The 27,997-nt window shown below is 41.4% G+C and overlaps 1 protein-coding gene across 2 annotated transcripts; it reads right to left on the bottom strand.

The window, feature by feature from the left end:
• Positions 1–4: 4 nt before the first annotated feature.
• METAP1 (methionyl aminopeptidase 1) lies at positions 5–27,395 on the bottom strand. Of its 2 annotated transcripts, none has more exons than XM_066548979.1 (11): positions 27,243–27,395; positions 17,371–17,422; positions 15,214–15,326; positions 13,779–13,839; positions 12,524–12,615; positions 11,713–11,796; positions 10,098–10,236; positions 7,363–7,494; positions 4,826–4,969; positions 2,644–2,709; positions 5–2,474 (listed from the first exon to the last, which is right to left on the bottom strand). In XM_066548979.1, the coding sequence occupies exons 1-11, from the start codon at positions 27,360–27,362 to the stop codon at positions 2,314–2,316; spliced, it is 1,164 nt and encodes a 387-aa protein (XP_066405076.1). In that variant the 5' UTR covers positions 27,363–27,395; the 3' UTR covers positions 5–2,313. The 2 variants fall into 2 exon arrangements, with proteins under 2 accessions (XP_066405076.1, XP_066405078.1); XM_066548981.1 differs by having other exon boundaries at positions 15,214–15,323.
• Between the last annotated feature and the right edge of the window lie 602 nt (positions 27,396–27,997).

Here is a 27,997-nt window from a genome sequence, read left to right as displayed (position 1 = left end):
TAGATAGGTGAAAAAATAGTTTTTCTTAATATTTTTATTTAATAAATTTTGTTCTCAAGGCTGATGTGCCCTCTTATGTTGCAAAATCTGGTGTAGATGCTAACCAAGATTTCCACTAATTTAAAAATACTGCACTCGTATCAACCACTACAAGCAGTTACCATGCTGTGATTTCAATTTATAGGCAGAAATGCATAGTGTCATAGATTACCTGCATTAAAAATGTGCTAAATTTGGTTGTATCAGTGCAACAACAAAGAGGTATCCAAGTGGCACATGTGTGGGTTTAAGGGTGAGTTCTAACTGGGTGCATGCATCTACCAGTGAGGCTTGCACTACACAACCAAACCTGGATGTAATGGAAAATTCTGTGTCTGGGTTTGGATTACAAGACCAAAAAAAAACTTATTTCTGTTAAAAGCAGCTGCAACTTTTATTTTATAGACCAAAAATGAAGCCCCCCCCTACCCCTTGCATCATACATACACACATAGAAAAGGCAAGACCATTGTAACCATTCAAGTGAAGGATATGGTGGGCAAACCTCCAGGACAGGCATCTCCTCAACACAGCTCATTCAGCACAGGTAATCCCACTCAGGTACTACAGTCTGTTTTGTTAAAAATCTCTACACACACATGCACGCACACGCACTCTCCGTGCATCGTTTCAGGTCGCTTTACTGCATAATTAAAACAAGAAAAAAGTAATGAAAACATTGCAGTGATACAGCAACAGAGGTCTGAGGCACTCAGGGCAGAGAAGATGTTTTCTGGCAAATTTGGAAGTAGATGAGTCCAGTTCTGTGAAGCACTAACCCCTTTCCCCCACTAAATTCTGCAGTGCCAAGGGGAGTCAAGGGTATGCAGCACTTCATGTTCTTGGATCTGTGGCAACAAATTCACCAGACATTTTGTAAGAGGTGTATTTATGCCCATGATTGTATGATTTTTAATGTCTGTGTTGGCTTAAGTGTTTCTTGTGTTACAGTGGTGTAAGATGAAGTCTACAATGGGGTCTGAAAAATTTTTCATTACAATTCAGAAGAAAAAATTAATTCCCCCAGCAGAGACACTAAAGATGATGGAAGGGAAATGGGCATGGAAAAAGAAAGGGTAGAGAAAAGAGAGGCTTAATCAATCCACACTCCTTAACGTAACCATTTTCAGTTCACCATGACCCACTAACAAAATATAAAGGGGTATTTATACCAATGTTGCCCACTCTATACCCTGTCTGAGGAAAAAAGATCAGTTTTCATAGCTGCCCCCCTAAGACTTCCCAAAAGCCTCAAACTCACTCAACCAAGGGGGAAGAAAATGACCCGTTTAAAAATCACCAAAAGAAAAGGAATACAGTGTTGAACGTGTTTCATTTTCACACACTCAGACTTGTTTTGAGATACTTCACTGTAAGTCTTGCAAATCCAATCCCCCACAGCTACTGTGGATGTACTTTTTAAAGATGCCCCACAGTTAACAGACATAGGGATCCCATGAATCATGGGATCTTTTTGGTTCTTGTTGCATTCCTTTACCTAGGTAAGTCTGATACATCAGCTTCACCAAACTTTTGGTGCAGGAGGCTGCCTGCAAGTACTGCTTTGCCAAAAAGCAGCTTATTCCAGGGCAGCTGCATATAAGACAGACTTTGTTAACTTCCCATCCTATCAAATCTCCAGCAAGAGAAACAAGTCCTGCCATTAACACAGTGTGCCACCCACAGTGGCAATCACCACCAGCAGAGAGATGGGGGCAGAATTAAAGGTAGCCCGTTTTTGTACGTGCGTGTCTTTCTCCCTTCTGCCCCCTCCTCAACTGATAAACAAACAAGGCCCAAAATAGTATCTGCAGAAGTAAGAGCAAGTCTTTGGAATAAGAAATGCTTAAAATCTCAGGTGCCTCTCACAAACCAAGAGTGACAGAGCACACTGAAATGGTGAAAAAAACCTGGATCCCAAAATATCAAGTCCCAGTGGGAAAGCTTACCCACGCTTTTCTAGCTAATATCATGGCAGCAACAGAAGCAGTTGTGGGTCTAATTGGAAGAAAGGTGCTAAAGAGATAATTGAAGAAAAAAGGAAAGAACAGCATGAGTGTTGTAGGTAGGAGGAAAGCAGGAAATTCTTTAAATTCTTCTCTGCTTTTGCAGACATTGGGTCAGGTTCTTCGAGATATTCCTCTTATCTACAATCACCGAGAACAAAGTAAATGGTGACATCTTTCTACTCTGTACTCTTAAAAAAATGCATAGTACAGGGGCAAAAAATAGATATATATTTCTGGTTCTGATGCACCTGCTCAGTGTGGGCTGTCACTGGGTCATGAAGTGGGGGCGAGTGCTGTCCAGGCGGCGGGTCAGGATCTCGCAGCCCGTGTCTGTGACCAGCAGCGTGTGCTCAAACTGTGCCGAGCGCTTCCCGTCCCTCGTCACCGCGGTCCAACCGTCGGGCCAGGTCTCGTCCTGCCAGCCACCTGGAAACAGAGAGCATCACTTCCTGCCAGCTTTTAAATAACAGCCACCAGTCCCCCAAAGAGAAATGAAATATCTATCAGCTCTACAGGATAGAAACCATCACCCTGTTCCATCACTACTTAGGAGCAAACAAGAGTAACCATTTTACTCTACCGCTAAACTGCTCACCTTCACAGATCATTGGTTCAATTGTAAATACATGGCCTGGCTTCATCACTCCAACTGCCTTGTTTTCTGCAATAAAATAAATACTCAAGTTAGAAGAAAGAATGACACCCTAGTAAATAAACAAATCCTTGTCCTAACAGAATACAACAGAAACACAGTAAAGTCTGAAAAGCCCTTCTGAGATGATCTGTTCACTTCTCATTTTTATGTATACATAAACATTTCCCTTCGCTCTTTCCTTCTCCCCATCCACCAATACTGTAATACTTACCCAAGCAGCTTAAAATTAATTGCTGTCTTTCTCTCCAATAACTGGAATTTAAACTCTAGTTCTATAAAACACTGAAAAAATATAATACAGGAATTTCTGCACACTTCTATAATGGAAATTCATAATTAAAAAACAGAAGGAAGAAGCACTCAAGATATTTAGAGAAGGCTTGGAATCTCCTTACTTGTTTGCACTGAGCCATTAGCTCCAATAAATTGTCAAAAAGTGACAGTGATTAAGTAATCCCATGATTCCATTAATGAAAGACACACTGCCTCCTCATTACCTGGATAATGGGGTCATAGCAGTGTCAGAGGGATAATGCTGTGTTCATTAGCTAACATAAAATAGCAGAGCATTTTGAGTCATTCAGGACAGTAACACAGGAACTTTTTGATGTTAAATGCACCAAAAATGCTTATGTGAAGGCACACAAACTGAAGGACGGCATGACTCCAGGAGTGCAGTTGGACTGGAGAAAGGCTTCAGCCCATTTCCTCTGTACTGTTCCACCTGGAAGGACAGCACAGCTCAGATGTAACTGAGCCTGAGAGCTGGAACAAACTCCAGAACTGCACAGGAACCATTAGCTCCAAGCTACTTTGTTGTTGTAGACAATTTGCATTCATTTTACATCCCCCTATCTAACCTTAATTGTGTTAATTTATTACACTGCCTAAATCACCTAGAGGCTTTAAAAATCTCAGACATCAAGCTGCCACAACAGCAACACAACATTTTTCTTAGAAAATTATCTTTTTGCTCTTCAAACTCCTTTCATAGTAGACTAGGAATAAGCAGCAGCATTCTTTTTTCTCCAAGAGGCTTTAAGTCCCTCAGATATTTCCACTTTTGCTGTGACTCTGTATTTAAAAATACCAGAATCTTTCTTTCTGGGAACAGACATATTTGCCCAATGGAAAAAAAAAAAGTTGAAAGTTCCAAATAGCCAGGAAAGATAGAAATTTCCTTTGTATTGGATTGGACTTTAATTGGTATAAAAACCTCTCCACCTCCAAAGAATCTGTATTTTCTTCATTTTACACAACAAAAAGTACATACCAGGAATTGATAGCCTTTTACCCTGCAATTAACAGATTTTCTCTGTTGTCAGAAAAAATACCTTGAGGAAATGATGACATGGAAAGTCAGGAATTGCTAGACTATATTCTATAACCATAACATGTGTTAAAGCTCATTAGGAGATGGGAAGATGGAGGCACCTGTCAGGTCTGAGGAAATAAGTGTCCTATTATCAGGGCAGCTTTACAGCTGAAGTGAGTGTGAACTGCTGATCACTGCCTCATGATTTTTACTCTGCCCTTAGTTGTCCACTGGCACTTAACCTTCCATCCTTTGCCTCTGTGGATGTTGTTTCTTAGTCTTGCTGGAAAAATTGTTATGGTGCTATGGACATTTCCAAAAACTACCACTACTGGGGGAATGCCCATTCCTCCTCTGCCACACACTAGGATGAAGTTTCCAGAAATACCAAATGACAACACTCAAATGAAGTGAAAGAAACAGGGTCCATATTCAGGCACAACACCCATTTATACTATTCAAAGAGCTTTTTATTTGCATCTGTAAATGGCAGTGAGGTTTAGCATAGAACTTCTAAGGAGAGAAACATTTGGCAGTTCATGTCAGACAAGAATGTCTAAGGGAATTCAGCTGGGAATTCAGGCAAAAACTTTGAGCACTTACCCAGTACTGATGAGAGCTAAGACTAACCATTAGTGCAGGCAGATAATGCAAGCAGGGGTTCATAAAGTATGTTACGGTCCAGAGTTAAAAAACAAAAATTATTTCTCAAGTGCCAAAAATGCCAACCTGATAGCTCAAGTAAATTGGGTGCATTCACTGCAAATCACTTGTCTACAGGACAGCACAAAGGGAATGAATACTCACTGGCATAATGGGGCACGTTAGGAGCTGTATGGAAAAGTTTATGGATTCCATGCCCACAGTAGCTCCGAACCACTGAAAATCCATTTGCTTGAGCGTGTTTCTGAATTATGTTCCCCAGTTCTCTGTACCGAACACCAGGCTTCACTGCAAAATTAAAGAGACACAGAAGGGAATTGAGAGAGCTTTCCTTCAACACAGCTAACTGTCAAACACCATCTCTGTAGCACTCATGGCTTGTGTGTTCATCTGCTTCAGTGTGCAACTTCCTATGATCACTTAATCCACTGAGTGTGTATGTGAGTGCAATAACTTGAGAGAGGGAAGAAACTGTCTCATAAAAAAACCAAGAGAGACAGAAGAAAATGCCTTTTTCACAAGGGTACTACTTTCTTCCTTTCATGGATGCAACTGCTCACATTAAAAGGATGTCCAAGTTTGAAATTAAAAATAAAGGACTTTCAAAGTACTTGGTGAACTCTCACACCCTGAGCTGCAGTGCTTTTTGCAATGAATGTAGGAACCGTATTTTAATATACACTTATTCCTCTACTATGTGGAAAATGCACACAAAGGACTGATATTTAGAAAAATAAATAAAGGGAAAATGGGTATCTCTACTCTTAGACAAGATTCTCAATGACAACGCTACAGCAAATAAGAATGTTCATATTCAAGTTTAACTTTTTTGACAATCCCTTTAGGAAGCCTTACAAGTTAGAGAGTTTGAAACACAGGAAAATGGTGCGAGCAATTCACTTTGAGCACTTGGACAAGGGAGTAATAACACCATAAAAGCAACAATGTTACATCATTCAGCTAATGAAGATTCATCCCAAAAACAACCTTGAACCCCTTAAAACAAAATATCAAGCTTTCCCAAGACTATTCCCAACTCCCTGAATATATGCTGCTTCTTCAGGAGCCAGATATGTGGTTGTGTGGAGCCATCTTAAGCAGAGTTCACATAAAACTTAAGCTTTACGTGAAGCAACTATTTAGTTCAATTCTCTGCTAATGTAAGCGACTACAACTGAAACCCTTAGGCTGAATTTACAGAAAATAACAAGAAACTTGTATTACTGGAATATACATGCTTCTCCAAAAATTAAAAAAGGACATGGTGGGGAAGAGATTCATCTGTGGTGTTTGTGCTAAATAGCTGTGAAGTATGGGCCTGACAGCACGTGCAACTCATTTCTATGGAGCAAGGATCCCTCTCCTTCTCTCTCATACAGCTAGAGCTCTGCTGGTCCAACACCAAGATGTTGAGATGATTTAAAGAGGGGAGAGGTGACCCCCTTTTAACAGCTGAGACACTTTCTGCCAGAATTCCTACTCAAATGCAATGTCTAAAACCCTTTAAAACACATTACAGCATCTAAAAATTGGTAAAAAAGACTTACAGTGAGAATTTTAATCTCATTGTAACGAACACAGGGAAATTTCTGTCACAGTTTCTACATCAAAGCCAGGATACAAAGGATAAGAGACAACATGTAACAATTGCTATAAAAAAGTACAGGACCAAAGATACACTCTGTTCTGGTTTAGCTCTAAAAAACAAAGTGGTCATTTCAGAACAGTAATCCCACAAAAACAGGTAATCTCTATTCTTCACAGCTCAGCCTGGAAGTATTTTCTTGATCACACAACAGATACACGAGACATCAATCCTATGGATTTTTGTCTTTTTGCTGGACTAGCTATCTCCAAATTATTAACCCAAATAGTGCTCATTTTAATGTCTTTTATTTACATTTACTTTTCATTAAATGCAAGTTTAAAAGCCTTACTATATATACTACCTTAAACTTCAATCTTTAGAGGCCAAGAAGTGATTAAATTATAATGGGGATTTTAAGAAGCTGCAGGGTACAAAAGATACAGATGGTACAAGTACTTCCAGGGACTTGAGAAATTCTTCCTTTGTTTTCTGAAGCTAGAAAGGTAGCTGCATGTTTATCTCATTGTATATCTTGATACAGCTGCCCTGACTGTTATCTAAGCAAGATAATTAAAGTTCTGTAGGTACTGGAAGATAAGGATCTGTCTTCTCTGGCACACTGCCACACAAAATCAAGAGCTCATAACTAGCTTTATGAAGTAACCATCAGGTTTGGCAGGGCTAAGGAGATATGTTTAGGTGCCCACACAATGTTTTACCTTACCAGTTCACCGTGCAACACCATATAAACTATAAAAGTAGGGTTTTCCAAAACATAATTTGCTTGTTGCATTCTCTAAGTTACTCAGATCAAGGATGTCTTACTCATCAGTGGTCAAAAAAAAGGTTGTTACCATGTCAGTATCATCAGCAGATCAGCTCAGCATCAAATACATTTCCCTCATCTGCCCACATTTAAAAAGCAGTTGCAGCCACCACTCACAGAAGCATGACTGCGTTACACAGCACCCATCATCAGCTGGTGAGAACACACCACTGCTTCCGTGTGCTCACCCAGGAGTCACCCTGAGCAGAGGCAGTATGAGCAAGCATGTCTGAGAACCAAAAGCTTCCTGCTGCAGGCAGGCCTCACCTGCATCGATGGCTTGCATGAGGCACTCGTAGGTAGTCTGGACAAGCCTCCTGGCACCCTCATCCACCTCTCCGACATAGAAGGTCTCGTTGAGATCGCCGTGGTAGCCATTGCGATAGACGGTGATATCCACTGCCAACACAGCACACACGGGAAGTTAGCGCCTGCTCCTCACCTCCTGCCTCCCACGGCTGAAACAACAGACCTGTACAAATGGGGCACTCCAACTGTGAAGTGTTACTTCACAAGAATTCCCTAAGAAAACTCTTCCAGCAGAAGCAGATCTTTCATGCTTATCCTGTAGAGTCTATATAATAATTTGTACGTTATTGTTGCACTGGTGAACAGTTTGATTTAATGAAATAAAAGGGGGAAGGGGAGGAAAAAAATCTCCCAACAATGCAACACAGACACAGCAAGATAGCATTGGTTTTTTAAATATAAAAATGGGAAAGAGAAGCTCTTTGCTCTATGGGGATTTACCTGGTTATTGTACTTTCTCAGAATTTATTCCAGCACTTATAGGGGGAAATTAAATTTTAAAAGGTATGTAATCACTGTTTTGCTTATTAAGTTGTCTTGCTGTGGCACAATGGGAACTTTTGTTTCTAAGTCTTCATTGGTCAGCTGGTAGGTCTAATAGCTGCTAGATCACCAAACCCACTAGAAGGGCTATTGCTCTGCTTTCATGAAGAAACCCACACCCGAATCCTCTCTCAGGTAAACAGTCATGAAGGGAGCTGTAGTGTTCAATAATACTTCAGGAATATCGTACATGAGCTGCTGAGAGAGACCAATACAATCTTGATAGGAAGATGTGGGAAAACACACTTTGGTGTCAACAACTAGACATCACTTGCTAGTACCTTCTGGATGACAGGTTCTGAATGACATGTTCCATGTACCTATTTTGGACTTTGACATGGCTTTCAGGCTAAAAAGTTTTAAATGAAGAAAAAGATGGACGCTTCCTTTTAGTTGTTCATTGGGTACATCCCCTCCAAGGTACCTTTTCTATCCCTCCTTGTAAACTGTTCTGGTCCTCCTTTTCAAGAGGCTTTTGAGCCTCCACTTTACAGAAAAGAAGCCCAGTTCTTTCTCACGATAACAAAGCAGAAGGCTCCAAGCTCGATCAAGTGCAGGAATGTGGACAGAGGTATGACTAGAGCCTCTTACGGAAGGTGTTCTCTAGGGCTGAGGTACAGCCTTGGCATGCAAATAGCAGAGTAAGGCACCGTGTAGATGAAGCCAACCATGTTCATTAGAAGGCTGGAGTATCTCTTCAATTAGAAAAACCTGAGAGAATTCAGATTGTTCAGCCTGGAAAAGAAAAGGCTTTGGGGTGACTTAATTGTGGCTTCCCAGCACCTGAAGGGAGCCAAGGAGAAAGATGGAGAGTAACTTTTACAAGACCATGTACGGAGATGACAAGGAAGGATGAATTCAAACTGAGAGTAGGTTTAGATCAGATACTAAAGGAAAATTCTTTACAGTGAGAGTAGTGAGGCACTGGAACAGGCGGCCCAGAGAAATTGCAGATGCCCCATCCCTGGAAATGTTCAAGGCCAGGCTGGATGGGGCTTTGAGTAACCTGGTTTATACTGGAAGTGTCCCTGCCGACAGCACAAGGGTTGAAGCCACTGATCTTTAAGGTCCCTTTCAACCCAAACCATGATTCTATGAGCTGGGCTTCTTAGTTGGACCCCAGAAATGCCAGAATAGCTGGCAATAATAAAGAGCTCTGCAAAGGCATCATCTTTGAAATTAAAGTAAGATAAAGGAACTTTGGCATATATTGTTTGGCATATATATATATCCTACAAGTTCAGAGCTTTCAACCAGACCACACCTTACCTAGACAGGGGCAGCAATCATGAGACTTGTTCCGAAAAGGCTGGTACCCACAGCACTGAGATGTAGACTTAGCAGCTATTATTATAAGCTAATATGTATTAAATATCTAATAATCCAAAAAGATTACAACCTGCTTCTAGAGGGAGGTCAAACCTTAGCATACTCTGTGTATTTATTACAAGTAAGAGAAAAGCAAACCAATGCAATAAACAAAGGTGAAAATGTTTGTACAAAAAAAGCATAATTAATTTTTACTGCCAAACCAAGAAGAAATGAAGGTTCAAACAAGACATAGTCAAATAATTTATAAAAGTATCTCTCACCAGCCAAGAAGGCCTAAGCACCTTGAGTACCAGAACAAAAAGCAGCTGGTATTGTTAGGCTGTGAGATGCTCAAAAAAGGATAACATGCACCTATACAATGCCTGCACATTCGGACCCTTTACAGTCATCATAATCATCAATGAGCATAGCAAAATTGTAACAATCTAGAGCCATGTAATCAAGAATTCACATGGAACTAATCCAGTTGAATAATTCAATATACATTCTATTCACTATATATACACAGTCTGGAACAACTGGAATCTAGACTACAAGTGGAATACTCAGGCACTATACTAATACACAGATCAGGGTAGAAGAACTATAAAGCTCTTAAAGTGGACTGAACTTTTGAAATTATTTTATTAAATAAATACATTAATCAAAGTATGTAAAGAGCAGAGGGAAATGAGAACAATCTAACTGGTAAATAGAACAAAAGCCTCTCTTAAGAAGCTATTCTAATGATGTTGCCTGCTTCTGAAACTTCATCTTATTGCATGGTTTAAGTGCACACAAGGTAAAAATGCTGAAGGTTTATTTTCACAGGCACTTACCATTAACAATATCTCCCTCCTGCAATGGCCTCCTGTCAGGAATTCCATGACAGATCACTTCATTCACTGACGTACAACACGACTTGGGGAAATTATAATAATTCAAAGGGGAAGGATAACAATTCCTTGCAATACAAGCCTAAATAGAGAAAATACAATTTACACTAGTAAGTTTTGTACAAAGAAAAAACACTGTAAAAAACATATGTGCAACAGCTTTACAGTAAGAATGACAGGCTGAAAAGCAGTGACTCCAGAAAATAAGATTCTTCAAGCATTTCTTGGCAGTGTTTTTGTTATACCTTGTATTTCTTACCAGGAAGAAATTAAAGCTACTTTAATTTTGTTTCTACTCATTTTCATGTCTGACTGTGAGTGCTGAGATATTCAGGTTTGAAACAATGCATGGCAATATTGACTCAGTCTTAAAAAGTCATTTTCAATTACTGCTTTTAAATGCCCAGTTCAAGATTTTTGCAAGATACACAAGCTAAACAAAATAATATTTAGCACTATTTTCCCCCAGCTCTAAAACCTTAAGCTGCTTCCCTTTCACTGTAACAACTTTTCTGTATTTTTGCAAAACTGATACATTTCATATATACTTACACATACATACATACACATACTTTGTGACACACAGAGCATGTACTGAAAAAACAAATTGTGTTACCTTTTTTTAATTTTTTTTTTAAAAATACTGTTTTTTTAAAACTGAAAAATACTAATTAGGGACATCAGTCAGTATCAACAACCTGCCAAAGTTTCCATAAACTATCGAGGAGGGGTAACTCCATGTTAACTACTGGTTGTTCATATTAGACATTGTGCCTAAGCAAGCAGTTTGATATTTAATGTAGTAGTTTGTGTTTAACAGTTTTGAACTGTTTAATGCAGTTCAACAGAAGTCTCCAGCCTAATGAAAGCAATCTTAGCTCAACACCTGAAGATGCAGATAAAAAGGAAGCTCTCTAACAAACTTAACTATACCAAAACTGTTTCCTTTCTCACAATGCACAGATTAAATGATTCACAGAGAAGACAGCAAAGCAAAGTTCAAATGTCTATGGAAAGTTAAGGCAGGAAGCCTTCTTGAACATGTTTTACAACACTTCATTGGACTGTGGCTTTATTTTGTCAGACTGCATCAAACATCTTGTTTCAGTTCTCTCTGAGGCACCTCAGTTCTGATTCCCAATCATAAATAATTTAACTTTCTCCTCTATATGTCTTAGCAAACCACAGAGTGCAAGAAGTCCATGGCCTACAAATGTTGTTCTTTATATAATGGTATCTGTGAAGCAAAAAGAGTTCAGAAGAAAGAAAAGACTGTTAACTGAGAAAGCAAGTGAACAAACTTAGAAGAAATCTGAAGCCAGAAGTATGGAAGCAACTGATACAGAGAGAGGCCCAGGAGTTCCTAAATCACTTTGAACCTACCATTGCACTGTAGCTCATTTCTGCCATCTACACTACCCACCAGCTTCAAAGTGGGAAAGTTTGAAATAAAGAAATGAAATTCATGCAATAAAGAAAACCACATAATAATAATTTAAAAATAAAGAGACAGAAGAAAATACTTATAAACACCAGAAGAATAATAAACTTATCTTACTAAATGGACAGCATGATCAATTTCTTCAGTAGTTACTCCTGGTTTCACCATCATGGCAGCAACATCCAATACTTCTCTAGCAAGCTGCAAATGAAACAATTTAAAATTTAAAACAGATTTTAAATTGATCTATTGGCTTAATTTAAGTTGATTTAAAATAGACCAGGACTACTCTCTACAAGATTTATAACCCATTTTTGACAGCTACACTGAGATCACCAGGAAAGCTGTGTGGAGTTGGGCTCTATAAAGACTTTGAGATGCTTCCAGGTCATGTATTCACCCACCTCTGTGAGAGCTGAAAATACCCCAGTTAAGGTTTGGGCCACATTTTCCTTGAATGCCATAATCTTAAATCAAACTACCTAATGCATTTCTAAGTTTGACTTTATGCACAAGGAAGTGATTACAGCTGAACAGCTCTTTTTCAAAAATTCTTGAGGATGGGGCTTTGTTCTGCTTTTCAGTTTTTACCTAGTAGCAACTCCAGGAGAGGAAAAAGTTCTCATTTATGCACTATAAAACATATCCTTAACAGAAGCAATGTGTCAGGCACAGATTGTCTTACTACTAACAACAAATGCAGGAAACAGATAAAAGTCATCCTTCTGCTTGCAAAATACTTTACTGGGAACTGGGGTCACAAGAAGGAAAAAAGTCAGAAAATATCAAGCTTCCCAAGCTATTTTTCAGTGCTCTAAAGCGGTTTGAAGGTTTGTATTCTCAAATGTGCTATGACAAAGTGGTAAAATCATTATAGCTTTTTAAAGACTATAAAGGCACCTTGCAAGAAAAATCAAAACCCCCTTACCCTACACACTACTCGCATCCCTTCTATATCCTCAGATGACAGTATTTTTATTTGAGAGGTTCCTTTTAAAGCTTGTTCTGATTCAGACATTCCTGAAAATAAAAAAGGGAGAAGATTAAAAAAGAAAGAAAAAACCCCATGTTATATAGAGTGATGATTGCTACACATATCCAATCCAGGAACTTCCTTAGCTTACCAAGGACAATAGAAGTACAGACTTTCTCACCGCAGCCCAAAGAAAGAAACCCACCAAGGCACAGTATGATGATACTATTCAGATTAACTGGAATTCATAAGCCTTCCACAATACCATAATGCCCCATGTGCTCAGGAAACCCATTCACTTACTGCATAAAACCATCATGTCCAGTTAGTCAAAACACAACCTTAAATACCAGGTTGACAAGGAAGTTGTGTTAGTCACAGAAAAGCATCTTTAAGCTGCTGTTGGAAAATAATTAGTGAAAATTACATTCTAACACAGTCATAATGGGTTACATGAGCATGGGAATATACCTGGTTATACTACTGCAATAATCAGTGGACAAAAACATGTAAATTCTTCCTACCAAATTCTGTGCAATCTCAGCTTTGTAGATGAACAACCCCATAAAATCTAGTATTTTGTGTTGTTTTAATATTTACACTTTTTAAAAAATAACGCTAACAGACTTCATAGCAGCCTTTTGGGGAAATGCAAAGCCCCAATACTGGTATAAAAAGAGGAAAATACCAAAACAATCCAATGGGTAAGTAATTTTGAATGTGCATTCCCTCTCTGTCCAAAACCAGCTGGAACTCATACCCCAGTTTTCTTTTGGGGGCTTGCATACTGCAAGGTTTCCTTGGTTTTGTTATAAAATAATACACTTTCAACAGATACACTGATGCCACAGAGAATGGTTTAGTAGAATTCATCTGTGACAGTCAACTGATTGCTGCTTGTTATCAAATTAGCAACAGAACTAGGACTTGTATGTTTGAGATAAAAAAAAACAACCCAAAACCAAATTAACTAACGCTCAATTTCCTGTACACCTTTGAAAGACAACCCATTACAAACTTTGGACTTCCAAAAAATACTTGCAACCATGATTTTTTAAAAATGAGTAAGTTACTGTGGAGAAGTAGTAAGGTGAGAACAGACAAGAGGTTCCCTTCTCCAGTATCTTCTTCATTCATTAAAGGCTTTTTCAATGGAAAGGAAAACAGAGAGCAAACATAACACTCAGAATTGTGGTTTGTTTCAGGTTACCTAGTGGGTGATCAGCATAATCCGGTCTCTGAATATAACTTGGCACAGGTCTTGTGGGTGTCTAAATAAATCACAGGAAAAGCTGGTTAGGTTGCAACAGCACTTATTACAGTTACAAAAACAGAGTCACACAGCAAAATTAAATACAATATGAAATATTTCATGTGAAATATGGCAAAATCCATTTAGAAAAAGTTGCTAAGTATGTAAACACTCCAAAAATTCCAAGTTTAAATCCCAGACATTCTGCTGTTACCCCCTATTGCTATCATATTATACAACTTTTAATACTAACTGTACAGCTTTGTAGAAATCAAATTTTTATTGTCAAGTGAATCACATTGGTTTTATAATTTATTATGCGTTATTGTAGCATTTTTTTGCTGCTTTCCAGACTGCAAGTGCACTAGTTCCAAATACATCCCTCTTCTCTTTATCAACAGAATACTTACTTCTAATCATCATTTTAGTCAAAATCTCTAATTTCACTTGCATCAGTGTCACAGCAGTCACAAGACAAAAAAAGCCAAAGTTCAGAGATAACACAACTAAATTACTTAGCCACTGAAATGTCCCAAATACCTTTTTCTCCAACAACACTAACAAACACACATGGGCTCAGGTTCAGCTAATCTGTTCTCTAACGAGCCTGTAACATGGAGAAGACTTAGAGAGAATGCCACTGGAGCAGCTTTTCTAGCACAGGCCAATTAGAAAAGACAAATTTAAAGAAAATGTCATTATTGCTGCAAAAAAAAGCTTCAGCTTACTCCATGTACAAACTTGTACCAAGTTAAAAATACTGTTACATCTGTATGTCCCTGTGTGTGTGTGTAATATATATATATATATATATACAGAGTTATATGTCATCATCTTCTAAACCCAATCTGCTTTCACAACCAAAGGTCTTACTGACCTCTGCTGTTCTTCACCATTCCAGTGCAGGAGATTACTGTAACCTCTGTTCTTTCAGCTGTTCACCAGTTCACTCACCGGGTTATTTTAAATCACTTACATAATATAATAAAAAAACATTTATTTAAATTCTAAATGAATTCACCTGCTCTTTTTAGAAACAGACTGTCCTCAGAAACAGGTGAGGACAACAAACAGCTGGGAGACATCATCTGACCTAGCAGTAGCTTTTTTGCAGAATAAATGTCACAGCGTACATCCAAAAGCTGTGAGCTTAAGCCTGTTACTGATGCTCACAGGCACTCCCTTAATTATAAATATACCAGGAGATAGAACAAGTTAAACTAAAATGAACCACAATAAAGACAGCCATGCATGTCCTTGCCATCGGGTTCAGATCAAGAAGCTCTCCTCTCTCAGCAAAAATGTGGAAATGTGGGAGGTCATCAGGTCAGGAGTGGTCTATTAGTTGCTCAGAACATAGCAGTGCTGCAGTAGAGTGGCACCTCTTGCTTACCAGTGGATAGTGTGGCCTGAGTTTCCCAGTGTATCGATAACCAGACCAGGGATTTGTGTTGACATCACCTTCCAGGCTCCAGGAGGAAACTTCACGCTTAGCTTTCTCATCTTCTGAAAAGACAAAAAAAAAGGGGGAAAAAGTTGCAGCAGCAAAACCTGTCCTACTAAGAATGAGAACTGTGGTGTCTAGAAAGTGACTTAGAAGTGCCTAAGTCTAGACCTGAGTCTTTCTGGAATTTCAGATACTGATATATGCAAGCATAAGTAGCAGTTATTATTTTGTGTTATCCATTCCAAATTCACATTCTTCCCATCCTATTCAACAGCAAACTGGGGAATGTGAGGACTGAATGCACAAAAGAAGTGCAGTAATTAAGTTGTTCTTCATTTGTAGTTTTATAACACAGTGCTTGTTTCATTCCTGGGAAAAAAGCCTGTTTCTACGGAGGCACTCAATATCCCTTCAATTAACACCCTTGCACTGCAGGAGAACATTCCTTCCTTGTCATCTCCCTTAGCACTCAGTGACCAAAATGACCTGAGGTGGGAAGGAGACCATCCAAAGGTGGAAGGGAGGCCATCCTACTGTCAGGCTCAACACATGGAGGCTGCTACCCCTCCAGAGCTGATGGACAGAGTGCAGGTCCTGCCACTTCTGCAGTTCAGGACAAACAGTGCTCACACCTTAGGAGATGGTCCTAAACTGCTGGAGCTTCTCAGCTCTCCAAACCTTGTGAAATTCATGTCTGATGTGGTCCAGTGACTGACTTCATTCACAAACAACACACTCCTATGAGGGCAAATGGTAGGTGTTTAAATAAAGGATTGAAACAAGCAGATCCTGAGCAATACCAAAAGGAGAAGTACTTACTCAGAAAGAGAAGGCAAGGGTTAAGGAAGAGCATGGTAACATTAATCTTTAACTCATAACTGAGTAACTTGTTTGTTTTCTCTTTTTATATCTCAGAAGGATGAAGAGGTAGCAAAAGGTTTGCCATTGCAAGCCTAATGTCAATTCCTCAGAGCCTCTGTGGCTGACATCTAAGCCATCTGCTCAGATGACATTAAGTTCAAATGAAACTGAGAAATAACAATTCAAAAGTCCAAAGCTGTTCATATTCACACAAATTAACAGGATGCAGAACGCAAGTGTGAACTATTAGATCCGTACACTGGGAAGGCAGAAAGAAGGAAAACATTGGTTATTATCTGTACTACTCTATTTACCATCCAACGTTTATCATGGAAAAAGAATCTTTATTGGGTTTTAGGAAAGGAGGTAAATTATTTGAGGATGTGAGTTTCTGCCATACCACATTTTAATCCTACCTCCCTTTTCAGCAAGGCTTAATGAAGATAGGCAGGGGGGTGGCAGGGAGGAGGCAAGGGGGCAGAACTGAGGTCTGCCCTCTCTTTGATTTCAAACTTCTGGGTTATTTTCACTACCCAGAAAAGGTAGAATCTACCAGTCTCCTGGTACTTCTGTGCCAGAGCTACCAGTTGTCACTAGGGCACACAGATACTCTTACTACCTTGAACTGAACTCAGCAAAATCCTAGCTATGATACATCCTCTACCAGTGGCTGCACCATGGGCACAAGCATCCTCCCTTTTTTCCCAAAAACGTACAGAACAGCTGCACTCTGACTCACTAGTGCTCCATCAAGTGTCTAATCACAAAGACTTTGCAAGAACCTTTGCCACTGTACTGCCTTTGACTGCATTAGACATCAAAATGCTATGAAGGAACACTGCCCTACAATAATGATTTATTATTCTCCTTGTCCTTTATTCCAGCACCCCTCTTTCTGTGTTCATATACCTGGCAATGTAGCTCAAGCAATAATTCATGCAAATAGAAAAGTGAACAGAAACAAACACTTCCGTGAACCTCTGCCTCTGAAATTTTACACAGTTCTTTAGATTGTTGAGAACGGACAAAACTTCAGATATGCATCATCCAGTGCCAGGTATCTTGGAAAAAAACCCAATACCATTCCAAGGTGAGAAGCACAGAACAGTTGAGGTTAGAAGGGACATCTGGAGGTCATCTGGTCCAATCCCCAACTCAAGCAAGGCCACCTACAGCTCACTGCACAGGACAAAACCAATTCAAAGAAATATGAAAATGCATTTTAAAAAGTAATGTACTTACTTGCTTTCTTGTGTAGTAACTTGTGAGTGGCCCAGCTTCCCTTAAAGCATTCCTAGAATTACAAACAAAAACGTATAAATATATGTTTCAAGCAGTATTTACACGGGCAGACATGCCAAGTTGACAAAATGGAGAAGCAAATGGATTTTAAAGAAAACTGGAAGACTGTTTTTATTAACCCTTGCAGCAATATGCAGCAAATGCTACTGGTAACTGCTAGTCTTAGCAATAGAAAACACCACATTCAAAAGTTCATTAATCAGAATAGGCAGAAAAAGCACAGCCAAACAGACAACACCCATGGCAGTGAAATACACTGACATAATCCTATAGATTGACTATTTATCATTATTTAAACACCTGGTGGCTGCAGGTTGGCTGAAGCAAAGTCTATCTCTGTACCTGATCTTACAGCGCTGCAGTGAGCAGCAAGGTCCTCCCTTGACTCCTAGAAAAAGCCATCTCCTCCTGCTAATTGCATCCCTTCTGCCTCCTGCTCCAGCACAGGAAAGCAACAGAGGCCAATTAGCACAACCACAGGGGAACTAATGAAGTAGACTAAAGGGCGGAAATGAGGGCTACTGAGTGAAAATAGGAAATTGAAAAAAAAATATTGAGAAAGTTGAAATGGAAATCAAGAAAAGAGTGACTGTGGAGGAGTTTGGCCTTTTCTCTTCTTCCTAAGCACAAATAGAGCAGTTAATGCAAGGAACAAAGAATCAGCAAAGGGGCAGATGGAAATGACTAGCAGCTGGAGAATAAAGAAGGACTAAGATGAAGAAAAGACATGAAAGAAAAGAGATTTAAGTAGAAAAACTGCAGAAGGCAGCATTAAAGGTGATCCTTTAAGGTACTAATTAGCAAATTACTTGGTGGAAATTCTAAATCAATGCCTATGTGCACTCAAAACATCCATTAAGAAACTGCTAATTCCAATCATTGACAATTACAGCTGAATTTCTGAAGAAAGAGGCAGGAAGCAAACTGGTTTTCTTTTTAAGGAGAAACAATACTAATGCTGAATCATCACTGTAAAACTACCACCCAGAGCCAACAACTGATTCAACCTAAAGTATACAACCCTCAACCAGTCCAAGACAACACATCTGCAAACTGAGCCTAGCTTGTAACATTCCACCCTTGCTTCAGGGCTGCTCTTGAGCACTGTGACCAGGCTGCTCCTGTCGAGCCACCCTCTCCCTCCTCCCTTGTTAGTCTTGCAACCAGCAGGTACCAAAGTGCACCCACAAACACACAGAACAGTGGTGCACAAGCACACCTACGTTCAAAGAGATCCTGCTGTGTGCTGTTCCCCTCATGACCAGAACCAGCTGCTGGTTGTGTTGTGCTGCCCCACACACCAGGAGGGACTGCACTGCCAGGAGCTCTGAAAGCAACGCTTCCGATGACCGGAGAGAACGTCACTTCCAACAGCAGCCCAAGTTTGCTGTCACACTTATACAGCCCACTGCAACACAGACCTTTGCACTGCACTGTTCTCTGCTGGGCAGCTGGGAGGAAAGAAACAGGTTTTAACTGAGGCCTGCTTTAGGGAAAAGAAAAATAGTAAAAAAAAGATCTAAAAATGCTATTTCAAGGACACTGGAAGAACCAGTAAGGTTTTAATACCATTTCAAACACAGAGGTCTTTGTTCTGAAGCATAAAAGAAGGACTAAGCAGCGAAGGACTTAAAGCAGCTACCAAGTCTGCAAACCTAGAACCCACTATTTTGAATATAAAGGAGTATTTGGGGAAGGGAGGAAGGAATACATCAGCTGTGGCAATTACTGATTGTAGTTCATTCTCTGCTTTCCCATTAAATTTTGGGAGATGTTCTCCAATGCCCTGGCTTTGTCCTATACCAACAGCCTTTCCTCTCTGCTGGCCCAGGAAAACACAGCACCAGGGACAGTAGCCTAACTTGAGGGACTCCATTTTGGCTTTTCATTTCCTGCAGCTGTGGACAACCTAAGATGATTCTGCATAAGGCTGCCACATGCCTAAGTTCTCCCAAACATGTTTCTGAGATTTTACTTGCCCTCTATCTCCAGAGGAGCAGTAGCTCTGCCAGAACTCCCGGGGCACAGCTCCAAAGGTGCAACCATGTGCACTACAACCAGACACCTGCAGAGCCATCAACTGCAACAGGCACATACAGTACATCCGAAGCATTCTGGTGAGCAGGGCTGTTACAAGTGCGCTGTACAATCCATCAGTCTCTCTGCCTTGGTCTGACACTGCTGGAAGGCACTCCAAGGACATGCCGCACATCCACCTACAGCCCATCTATTTTGTGTAGGATCAGTCATACGCTTCCTGCGAGCACTGGACTGACTGGGTACATGCAAATTATTTACGTTCAACAACCCACTGCACAAGCACCACATTGCACATGACTGCAGAGCTCTGCCTTGGCAGTTCCACACAAAAATATGGCAGCTGTCATCTCACAGGGTGGAGAACCATAGCTCTGGCAACAAAGCACTCCCAAAGTACCACTGCACATTGCAAACACCCTCACCCTCTATACTGCAGACTTCCCAGCAAGCTGTGGAAGAAATGTACTCTTTCTCTCCATCTGGGCCTCTTTTTGGAGTATTTTCTGGAGAAAATCATGCTTTTCACTGAGCCTTCTCCTGACACATCTACTTCAATCTGGCTATTGCCATTCCTGTCTCTTAACAATTCTTCTGTGTTCCTATCCAGGTCAGGATAGGAAATTTTCAATGACTACATAAACAAAATCCAGGGGAAAAATATCCAGGGTGACTTTTAACATTAAAATGAAGAAAATAAAGAATTTTTTTCCAGATAGAGTGAAAAAAGGAACATGTAACACTGCATGGCTATATTTTAAAACATTAGCTTCAGTGGGAAAGTACACAGGAACAACATGAATTTGGCTTTAAGTTCCTTGGAAGACTTCCTAGGGTTCATGTCAAGCACTACATAATCCATTAGCATGCTTGATATTAATATCCCCACCCTTCTCACCTAAAGCATTTTTCTTTTTTTATTGCGTGTGACTTTTACACCTCAATCAAGACAGATGTGGAAACACTGAAGAGGATTGTACAAAAAGAGAGGTCAAATGAATGACAAAAAAAAAAAAAAAAGCAGAGGGGTTTGACTTGTTTAGGGCAATCCTGGGTACAACCATTCTATCAGAAAGAAAAATACAAATGTGTCTTCTAGACAGAGGCAGCCAACATATTGCAACCTTCAACAACATTTCTGGCTTCAGGACATTCTTAAGCCAATCCCACTTGTTTTGTGTTTAGAGACAAGTTCAACCCAGTGTTCATCAGAATACATCAAAAGGTAACCAAAGGCACAACCAGCATTACCATTTGAAAAGATTCCTGCTGGATCCCCTTGTGGAAGATGTGTTATTTCTGAAAATTATTTCTACCTTAAGGACTCACCCAATATCAAGAGAATCATGTGACATAGCAGCATTTGTTTTATAGTATGGTGCATTTTCACTATGAACACACTGATCACTACCAAATCCCTCGAGGTTTTTTTTTTTTTTAATCAACCATTGAAAGAACAAATTCTTCTATGTTTATTGTCATTTTTACAATAATAACAGAAAGCTTTTTATTTGTTCAGTTCATGTATGCATACAATCTGATTAAGAGGTGGAAAAGTACAGCCAACTGCAAATTCCAGAGGAAAAAAGGATGCTCAATCAAGATTAGGATAGCACTACACTACAAAACTCTGTATAGCAGAGATATAACAAACTAGATTTAAATAAGCTACCCAGAGACATGGATGCCCCATCCCTGGATGTGTTCATAGCCAGGATGGACAGGGCTCTGAACAACCTGGCCTAGCAGAAGGTGTCCCTGCCCATGGCAGAGGATTGGAACTACATGGTCTTTAAGGTCCCTTCCAAGCCAGGCCACTCTATGATAGCCAAGTCCACCACAGCACAGAATCCAAGACATGCTGACAGACAGTGTTTCTGAACTGCCTTTGCATGGGAAAGGCTCATTTCAAGTTAGCTCTGGCAACCCCTCTGTCAGCACTCCAACTTGTGTCCAACTTCCACAGAATTATCCCCTCCATCCTCTATGGTCATCATTTAGAGGCACTGCAATGAATTTCAAAAAACATCTACTTTACAGAAAATAAAATAAAAATTATAGTCAGAATGAAGACTGAGGACAGACTGTCTCTTTGCATGTCATTATATCCTGAACTGCAATGGACAAACTACAAGTGCCAAGCAGCACACTGTAGCTAAAAATATTCTGAGCAATCTTTTTAACAGAATTTACAAATGTCCTTTAGAATGTAAAACTGTCTGGCACTTAACCTGAGACCAAGTCATTTTGCATAATGAGAACTCATTTTTAACCAAATACCTTAAAGGTATGCAAAACAGAAGACAAAAAAAACCCTCTGAAGTGCAGCATTTAGTTTAATACCAGGCTATCAATTATATATACATATTAAATACAGTACAGATTAATTCATATTTTACTCATAAGTACAAGTATGTTGAGGTGTTAATACATTTGATGTTAAATGAAACAGTTGATTCTTTTCAGCATGCTGAAATACTTCTAGGGCAGTACAAGCCCACAGAGACAGCCTCCAGCCTGAAAAACTGTACAAAATTCCCAAAGTAGTCTAAGCAGGACTCATGAATAGTCAGTTTTTCAGAAGAGTTGGATATGTGTTTTCAGAATATGTGTTCTCAACTCCAAGAGAAGCACCTACATGCAGAACCTTGGTGTCAGCAGGATTGACTGACTTTCTCCTTCATCTAAGACCTCATCTCACCCTGAGACTCCTAGGTCCCTCATGACCCTTTGTGGAAGGGACTGCATTTTGCAGCTCTTCAGATTACAGAAATATACAACTGATTTTTGAGTGAACAATGGACCAGAGGAATTCCAACTGGACTATCCTGTCACTGCATGGAACACTAGCTCAGCAGGTCTCCCTACAGGAGTCTGAAGTTTTACTTTCAGAAAGTCATGAGAGCTCAGCTTCCATATCTCACCAACAATCAGGTGCTTACCTCAGCCACAGGTATTCATGGTGATTTATAGGCAATTGAGAATGTCAGCTTCCTGATGAAGGAGATCTGATTTTCTAGAAGATGGTATCAGCTGAGTGCCATTTATGCCTGAGGAAACTCCTGTGTGCTGCAGCTGAATCCAAGCAGCTGCTTCCAGCCTATTTCAGGCACAAAGAACAGTGAACCAAGGATGAAACACTGCACTGATATCCTATGGTCTGATGTGAGAGAGGACAAAAAATAGTTTCATCCAGGTCTATTGCTCCCTGCTCCCCCATCCCCAGCACATTGACAGTGAAAGGGAACAGCAAAGCAGCAGATGGGACAACAATCTTCTCTTCAGGTCCACAGTTTTTCACCAATTACTGTCGCCTTGAGCATCCAAAGCTGTCAAGGGCTCAGGGCTGAGTGTCAGTGAAAATGTGCCTTCCAGAAAGCAGTAAATTGTATATAAATTCACTGAGAGAATAAAACAGCATTTCTTTCCTGAAGAAAATCATACCCCACCTCAGATATCAAGAGGTATCACGAGATATTGGGAGGCATCCACCAGTGCAAGAGAGAGACTGACCCTGACTGTACAGTCCAGAGAAACTGCTACCCTTTCAAACACCTAAAACACACGTAGCAGAGTCACCAGATAACCTCAGTCCTCACTTCTGACTCCATAACCAGACCACTTCATACACCTGGGGCTGACAACACAAGGGCACACAAAACAGGAAGGGGCAGCACTTCTCCTTGAGTAAGTTATGACTACTACAACCCATGGCCACCAGCTCTCAGAGAAACAAAAATGGCAAAGGCCACTGACTTCAGAGTAAGAGAACGTTTCCCGAATGTGTCTACAAGTAGGTATTTCTGAATTTGGCTGGAGAAATGGCCCTGTACCAGCATCTAGTCAACACCACAGTGAACCTATTCTGCTTTGTCCAAGACACTTATGTAAGTAGTATGAAAGATAAAGTTTTTCACAAAAGCAACACAAAATCACTCATAAGTGATCCATTCACAATTAGAAGGTTCATATAAAAATGGTAACTGGAGTTCTCAAGAACAGTCACTACTCTCCCCTTCTTTAACCTTCATCCACTTGTAGAAGACATAAAAGAAATGCAAATTGTCTACTTTAAACACAAACTCTTTATGTATACCACACACAACGTACACGCAAGTGACTGTATCTGTAAGGCAGATTTCACAATAACAAATTCATCTTAGCAAGAGAAACTCTACACCTGAGATGTGATGCTGGACATCTGTGTGATTTCCACATTCAGAAGATAGACTGAATTACTGTATCTCACCATAAGATGATAAACACACACAACACTGCAGTAAGTGTCTAAATAAAAAGAAAACCAGACAGTGAAAAAAGGCAGCTGGTAGTGACAGTACTTGATTTACTAGCCTAAAATATTACTAAGGGTTAACAGCAGACAGAATCCCTCAACAGAACAGTTCCTCTTGTTACAGCTTGAAGTGAAAGGGAAAAAAACAAGCCAGGGTTCAACATACCACCTCAAGAGCTTCTCTGCTGCTAAAAGCCATTTTTACCTTGCCTCCATGACCAGTTCAAAAACTCCCTGCTAGGCAACATGGCCCCCTTTCCATCCATGATCCACAAGCACAACTATTATTTAGCAGCTGTACCCAAGGTGCCCAACAGCCAGAGAGAAAACAGTGTTGACTCAAAGGAATCCCAGAGAATGTCAAATTACTCCAGCCTAAGCATTTTCAGGGCATGTTGTTGAGGCGTATGTTTTGATGCAGAGAAAGAGAAAAAAAAATAAGTGACCAGAATAACACCCTTTCTCCAGGAAAGGAGAAACACAAATGATAAATTCACCAGGGAATTCATTGTCTTGACACAACCTACTTGGAAAGTTCACTTCAATTCTCTATGTGCAGTCATGAAAAATAATTTTTAATCAATCTCCACACTACACTGGGATTCTCAGCCCTATACTTACTATACCTCCTATACCTTTCAGTCCTATATCAATTCTTTCTTAGCAAATGATATGTTAGTGATTTATAATCCAAACACATGGCTTCACATGGTTACCATCCTACAGCAGTTCACCATTTTCTGTTGTTTAATCTTAGCACTAGGGAAAATAAATTCCTACAAATTTGGTTTTAGCTCTGATTGGAGTTTTGGCTGTAAGAAAAAGTCATTGTAGGCTTCCAAGCAGATTAATTACCAGGTGTCCATGCCCATACAGATGCTTTTACCTGCCAAGGAGATGGCAGATAGCTTGTGGCTCCCAATCCACCCTCAGCCCAAAGGAAGCACCCACACACCTGGCTACCACCAGTGCATTCATTCCATAAGGACAGGCTGACTTTATGGCTGGGCTGAACTGGGCCACAGTGGGTAAGCCTGCTCTTCAGCAGCACACTCCTGAAGCGTCTCATGACCCCACAGCACTAAACCAGCAAAAAAACCCCAAACAATTAATGCAACTCCTTTTCCTCCATTTAAAAGAAAACTCTGAAGGCCTCAGAAGTGCCTCACCAAGGAATCAGGGACAGCCTAAGGCAATGGGTAGAAGCATGCATCCTCAGAGGGAGGGAGCAGCACCAAGCCAGCTACAACACAGGCTGTACTGTGAGGTGGAATAACATCCTAGGTCCACTCACTAGCTTATCTAAGAGTTATTTATGCATGTAAGACCAGAATGGAAAGAAAACCACCAAAGAGAGAACTCCAGAAAAGTTTCACCAATGCTAACCAGTCCACTGCTGTCAGCTGAAACTTGCTGGAAGTTCAGAGAAAATAAGCTGGAAGTTCACTTGCAATGTGCTTATTTGAAGAGGCAGCCAGGTTGTCAGCAGCACCTCACCCACCCTCCTGACTGTGCCTGCCAGACACTGGGGCAGGATGGCAGCAAGTCTCCTCCATAGCACACACCAGGTACCAAGGACAGCTGGAGCCTCGGGACAGCTCCATGCTGGGCCAACACAGGGCACTCAGGGGGGCTAAGGGTCCTTGCCACAGGATGAACATGGGCACTCCTCTCTGTGCATGATGTTTCTTGCACATCTTTAAAACAGGCCGTCACTAATGTCCTTCTCTGTAACACCTCGCCCCAAAACCTCCAAAGCACCTTCAGTGTGCTTACCCACATTGCTGATGGGCACGGCAAGGCACAACATGCCCCAAGTCACTCAGAAATGAGATGACTGGGATTCCCAGTTCAGTACTTCATTTTCTAGGCAGGACAGCTTTACAAGCATGTAGTCAGTTATCCAGCAGCCTATTTTAACAAGCCAAAAAGGATTTCCAGTAATTCTCCTTTTTCCTAACAACAGCAGCAGATATTTCCAAATCATTAAACTCAGTATATAGAAAACAAGAATCTCTGCATCCCATATGGAATTAGCTGAGTTAGAGGTGGGAAGGAGGGGAGTGAAGATGTAACTGGAACTCTTCACACTGGCCTGTTCGTTCTCTTAACAAATGGTTTTGTCATCACCAACCAATATTTGTATACACTGATGATGCATTTATGATGAGTTTTATATCAGACATGTCAAAACACACAGTAAAACCTAGAGCAAATCCTAGAAGTTAACTACAAGCACCACGTGGGAACTAGAGATGCAGAATTGTCAGAACAATTCTGAACTGCAGTCACTCTAATTTGGCACCAACTCCCAGCATAGGGCACAGAGACCTCAGGGGAAAGTACCAGAAGCTGTGCAGTGGGTGTGTCACAAGCACATGGGAAATTTTCCCCTAGTCCTATGCAAATCATAACTATCAGCTTACACCCTGTCTCGGAAAAAAATTCTTCCCAATTAATAAATTAATCTAGCTGATGTGACGGAATTATTTTCTTATGTTTATCCACAAAAGTTCAGTGACTTTACTCCGAGTTATAATGGTGACAAGGAAAGCCAGTGTTAATCTCTGAACTGAACACATAAGTCCTCACTGATTTTGACAGAATTACACATACAAAATTTCAAAGGATTAAGCTGTGTACTTCAGTGCACATTTGAAAGTTAATTAAAAAAACAAACAAAACCAAAAGCAACCCCAAAAACAAAAACCACACTCAAACAGTCATCAGACAGCTCTTTCCTATAGAAGGACCACACTCTGTTACCACGGTGGCCCATAGAACACGTTTGATTCTCACATTTCTATGTGGGAGCTAACATGTGGCCTAACCTGAACCTTCCTGTTCGGCACCCTCAGAGCAGAACACCAAAGGACACAGAGGGGAAAAAAAAGTTAGGAATGAAAAGGGAATAATACAAAAAAGGAGGAGTATCAAATAGTTTTCACAAAAACTCATAACTTAAAGAAAATCTGTTTTCAGAGCAACAAGTCCCCCGGTGTCTATCAAAGCCGAGCAACTCCAGAGCTGACGCCGGCAGGGAAACGCAGCCACTGGAATTTGATGAGCACGTCCTCACTTTGTCCCAGTAAGCCTTTATTTTTAAGGGGGGCACACGGACCACCCACCCCTTCAGGCAGAGAACATCCGTGCACCCTCTCACGAGCGCTCCGGCTGCGCTTCGGTGCCGCCGAGGTCCCGCACCGCCTGCGGCCACGCGGAGGAACGGGGCTCCCTCCCCGCCGGGGCCGCCAGCCCGGCTCCCCCGGCTCCAACAAGCGAGCAACCGAGGGGGAACTTCCTGCGGGGTCCCCGGCCGGGCGCTGCTGGCCCAGGCTGGCCGGGGACGGGCGGGCAGAGAGGCAGAGCCGGGTACGCCGGGCCGGGCCCGGGCGGCCGGGAGCCGGCGCGGGGAGCTGGATCGTGCGCCCGCCGCACGCCCGGAGCGCCGAGCGAGGGGCTGGGCCGCGGGGGAGCTCACCTGCGAGCAGAAGTAGGAGCCCTGGATGCCCAACTTGAGGCAGGTGGGGCACTGCAGCTTGGCCTCGCTGCTGCAGCCGGCGGTCTCGCAGACTCTGCGGGTCTCCACCGCCGCCGCCATGCTGCCGGGCGGCCACGGGGGAGGAGCCGCCGCCCGGAGCTGCCGCCGGCTGGGGCGGGCGGGGAGAGCGGGACGGAGGGAGGGACGGAGGGGAGAGGGACGGAGGGGAGAGGGAGGGAGGGGAGAGGGAGGGAGGGAGGGGAGAGGGAGGGAGGGAGGGAGGAGGCTCCGGGCACTCAACGCCCCATGGAAGCCGGCCTTGAACGCTCCCAGCGATGGGCTATCCGCAGCTTCTCTGGGCGACGTTTGGCAGCGCCTCGCCACCCTCACAGTAAGGAGGGTGTTTGGCCTGTTTAGCCCAGAGAACAGAGGGCTGAGAGGGGATCGCATAAATGCCTCAAAGGCGGGTGTCAAGAGGATGGTGCCAGACTCTTTTCGGTGGGGATGACGAGTTAACGGCCATAAACTAAAGCACAAGAAGTTTCACCTCAACATGAGGAAGAACTTCTTTACAATGAGGGTAACAGGGAGGTCATGGACTCTCTCTCTCTGGGGACACTCCAGACCCACATGGACGCACTCCTGCTCTGGGTGACCCTGCCTGGATGATCCCCAGAGGTCCCTTCCAACCATAATTGATTCAGTGAAGAACTTCCTGTAGTTTTCATCTGGGAGGCTGTACAAGAAATTTTTCA

This window comes from Molothrus aeneus, chromosome 4 (assembly GCF_037042795.1).
Source record: "Molothrus aeneus isolate 106 chromosome 4, BPBGC_Maene_1.0, whole genome shotgun sequence".
NCBI lineage: Eukaryota > Metazoa > Chordata > Aves > Passeriformes > Icteridae > Molothrus > Molothrus aeneus.
The sequence above is the reverse complement of the archived record's forward strand: the minus strand, read 5'-3'. Positions and strand labels throughout refer to the sequence as shown.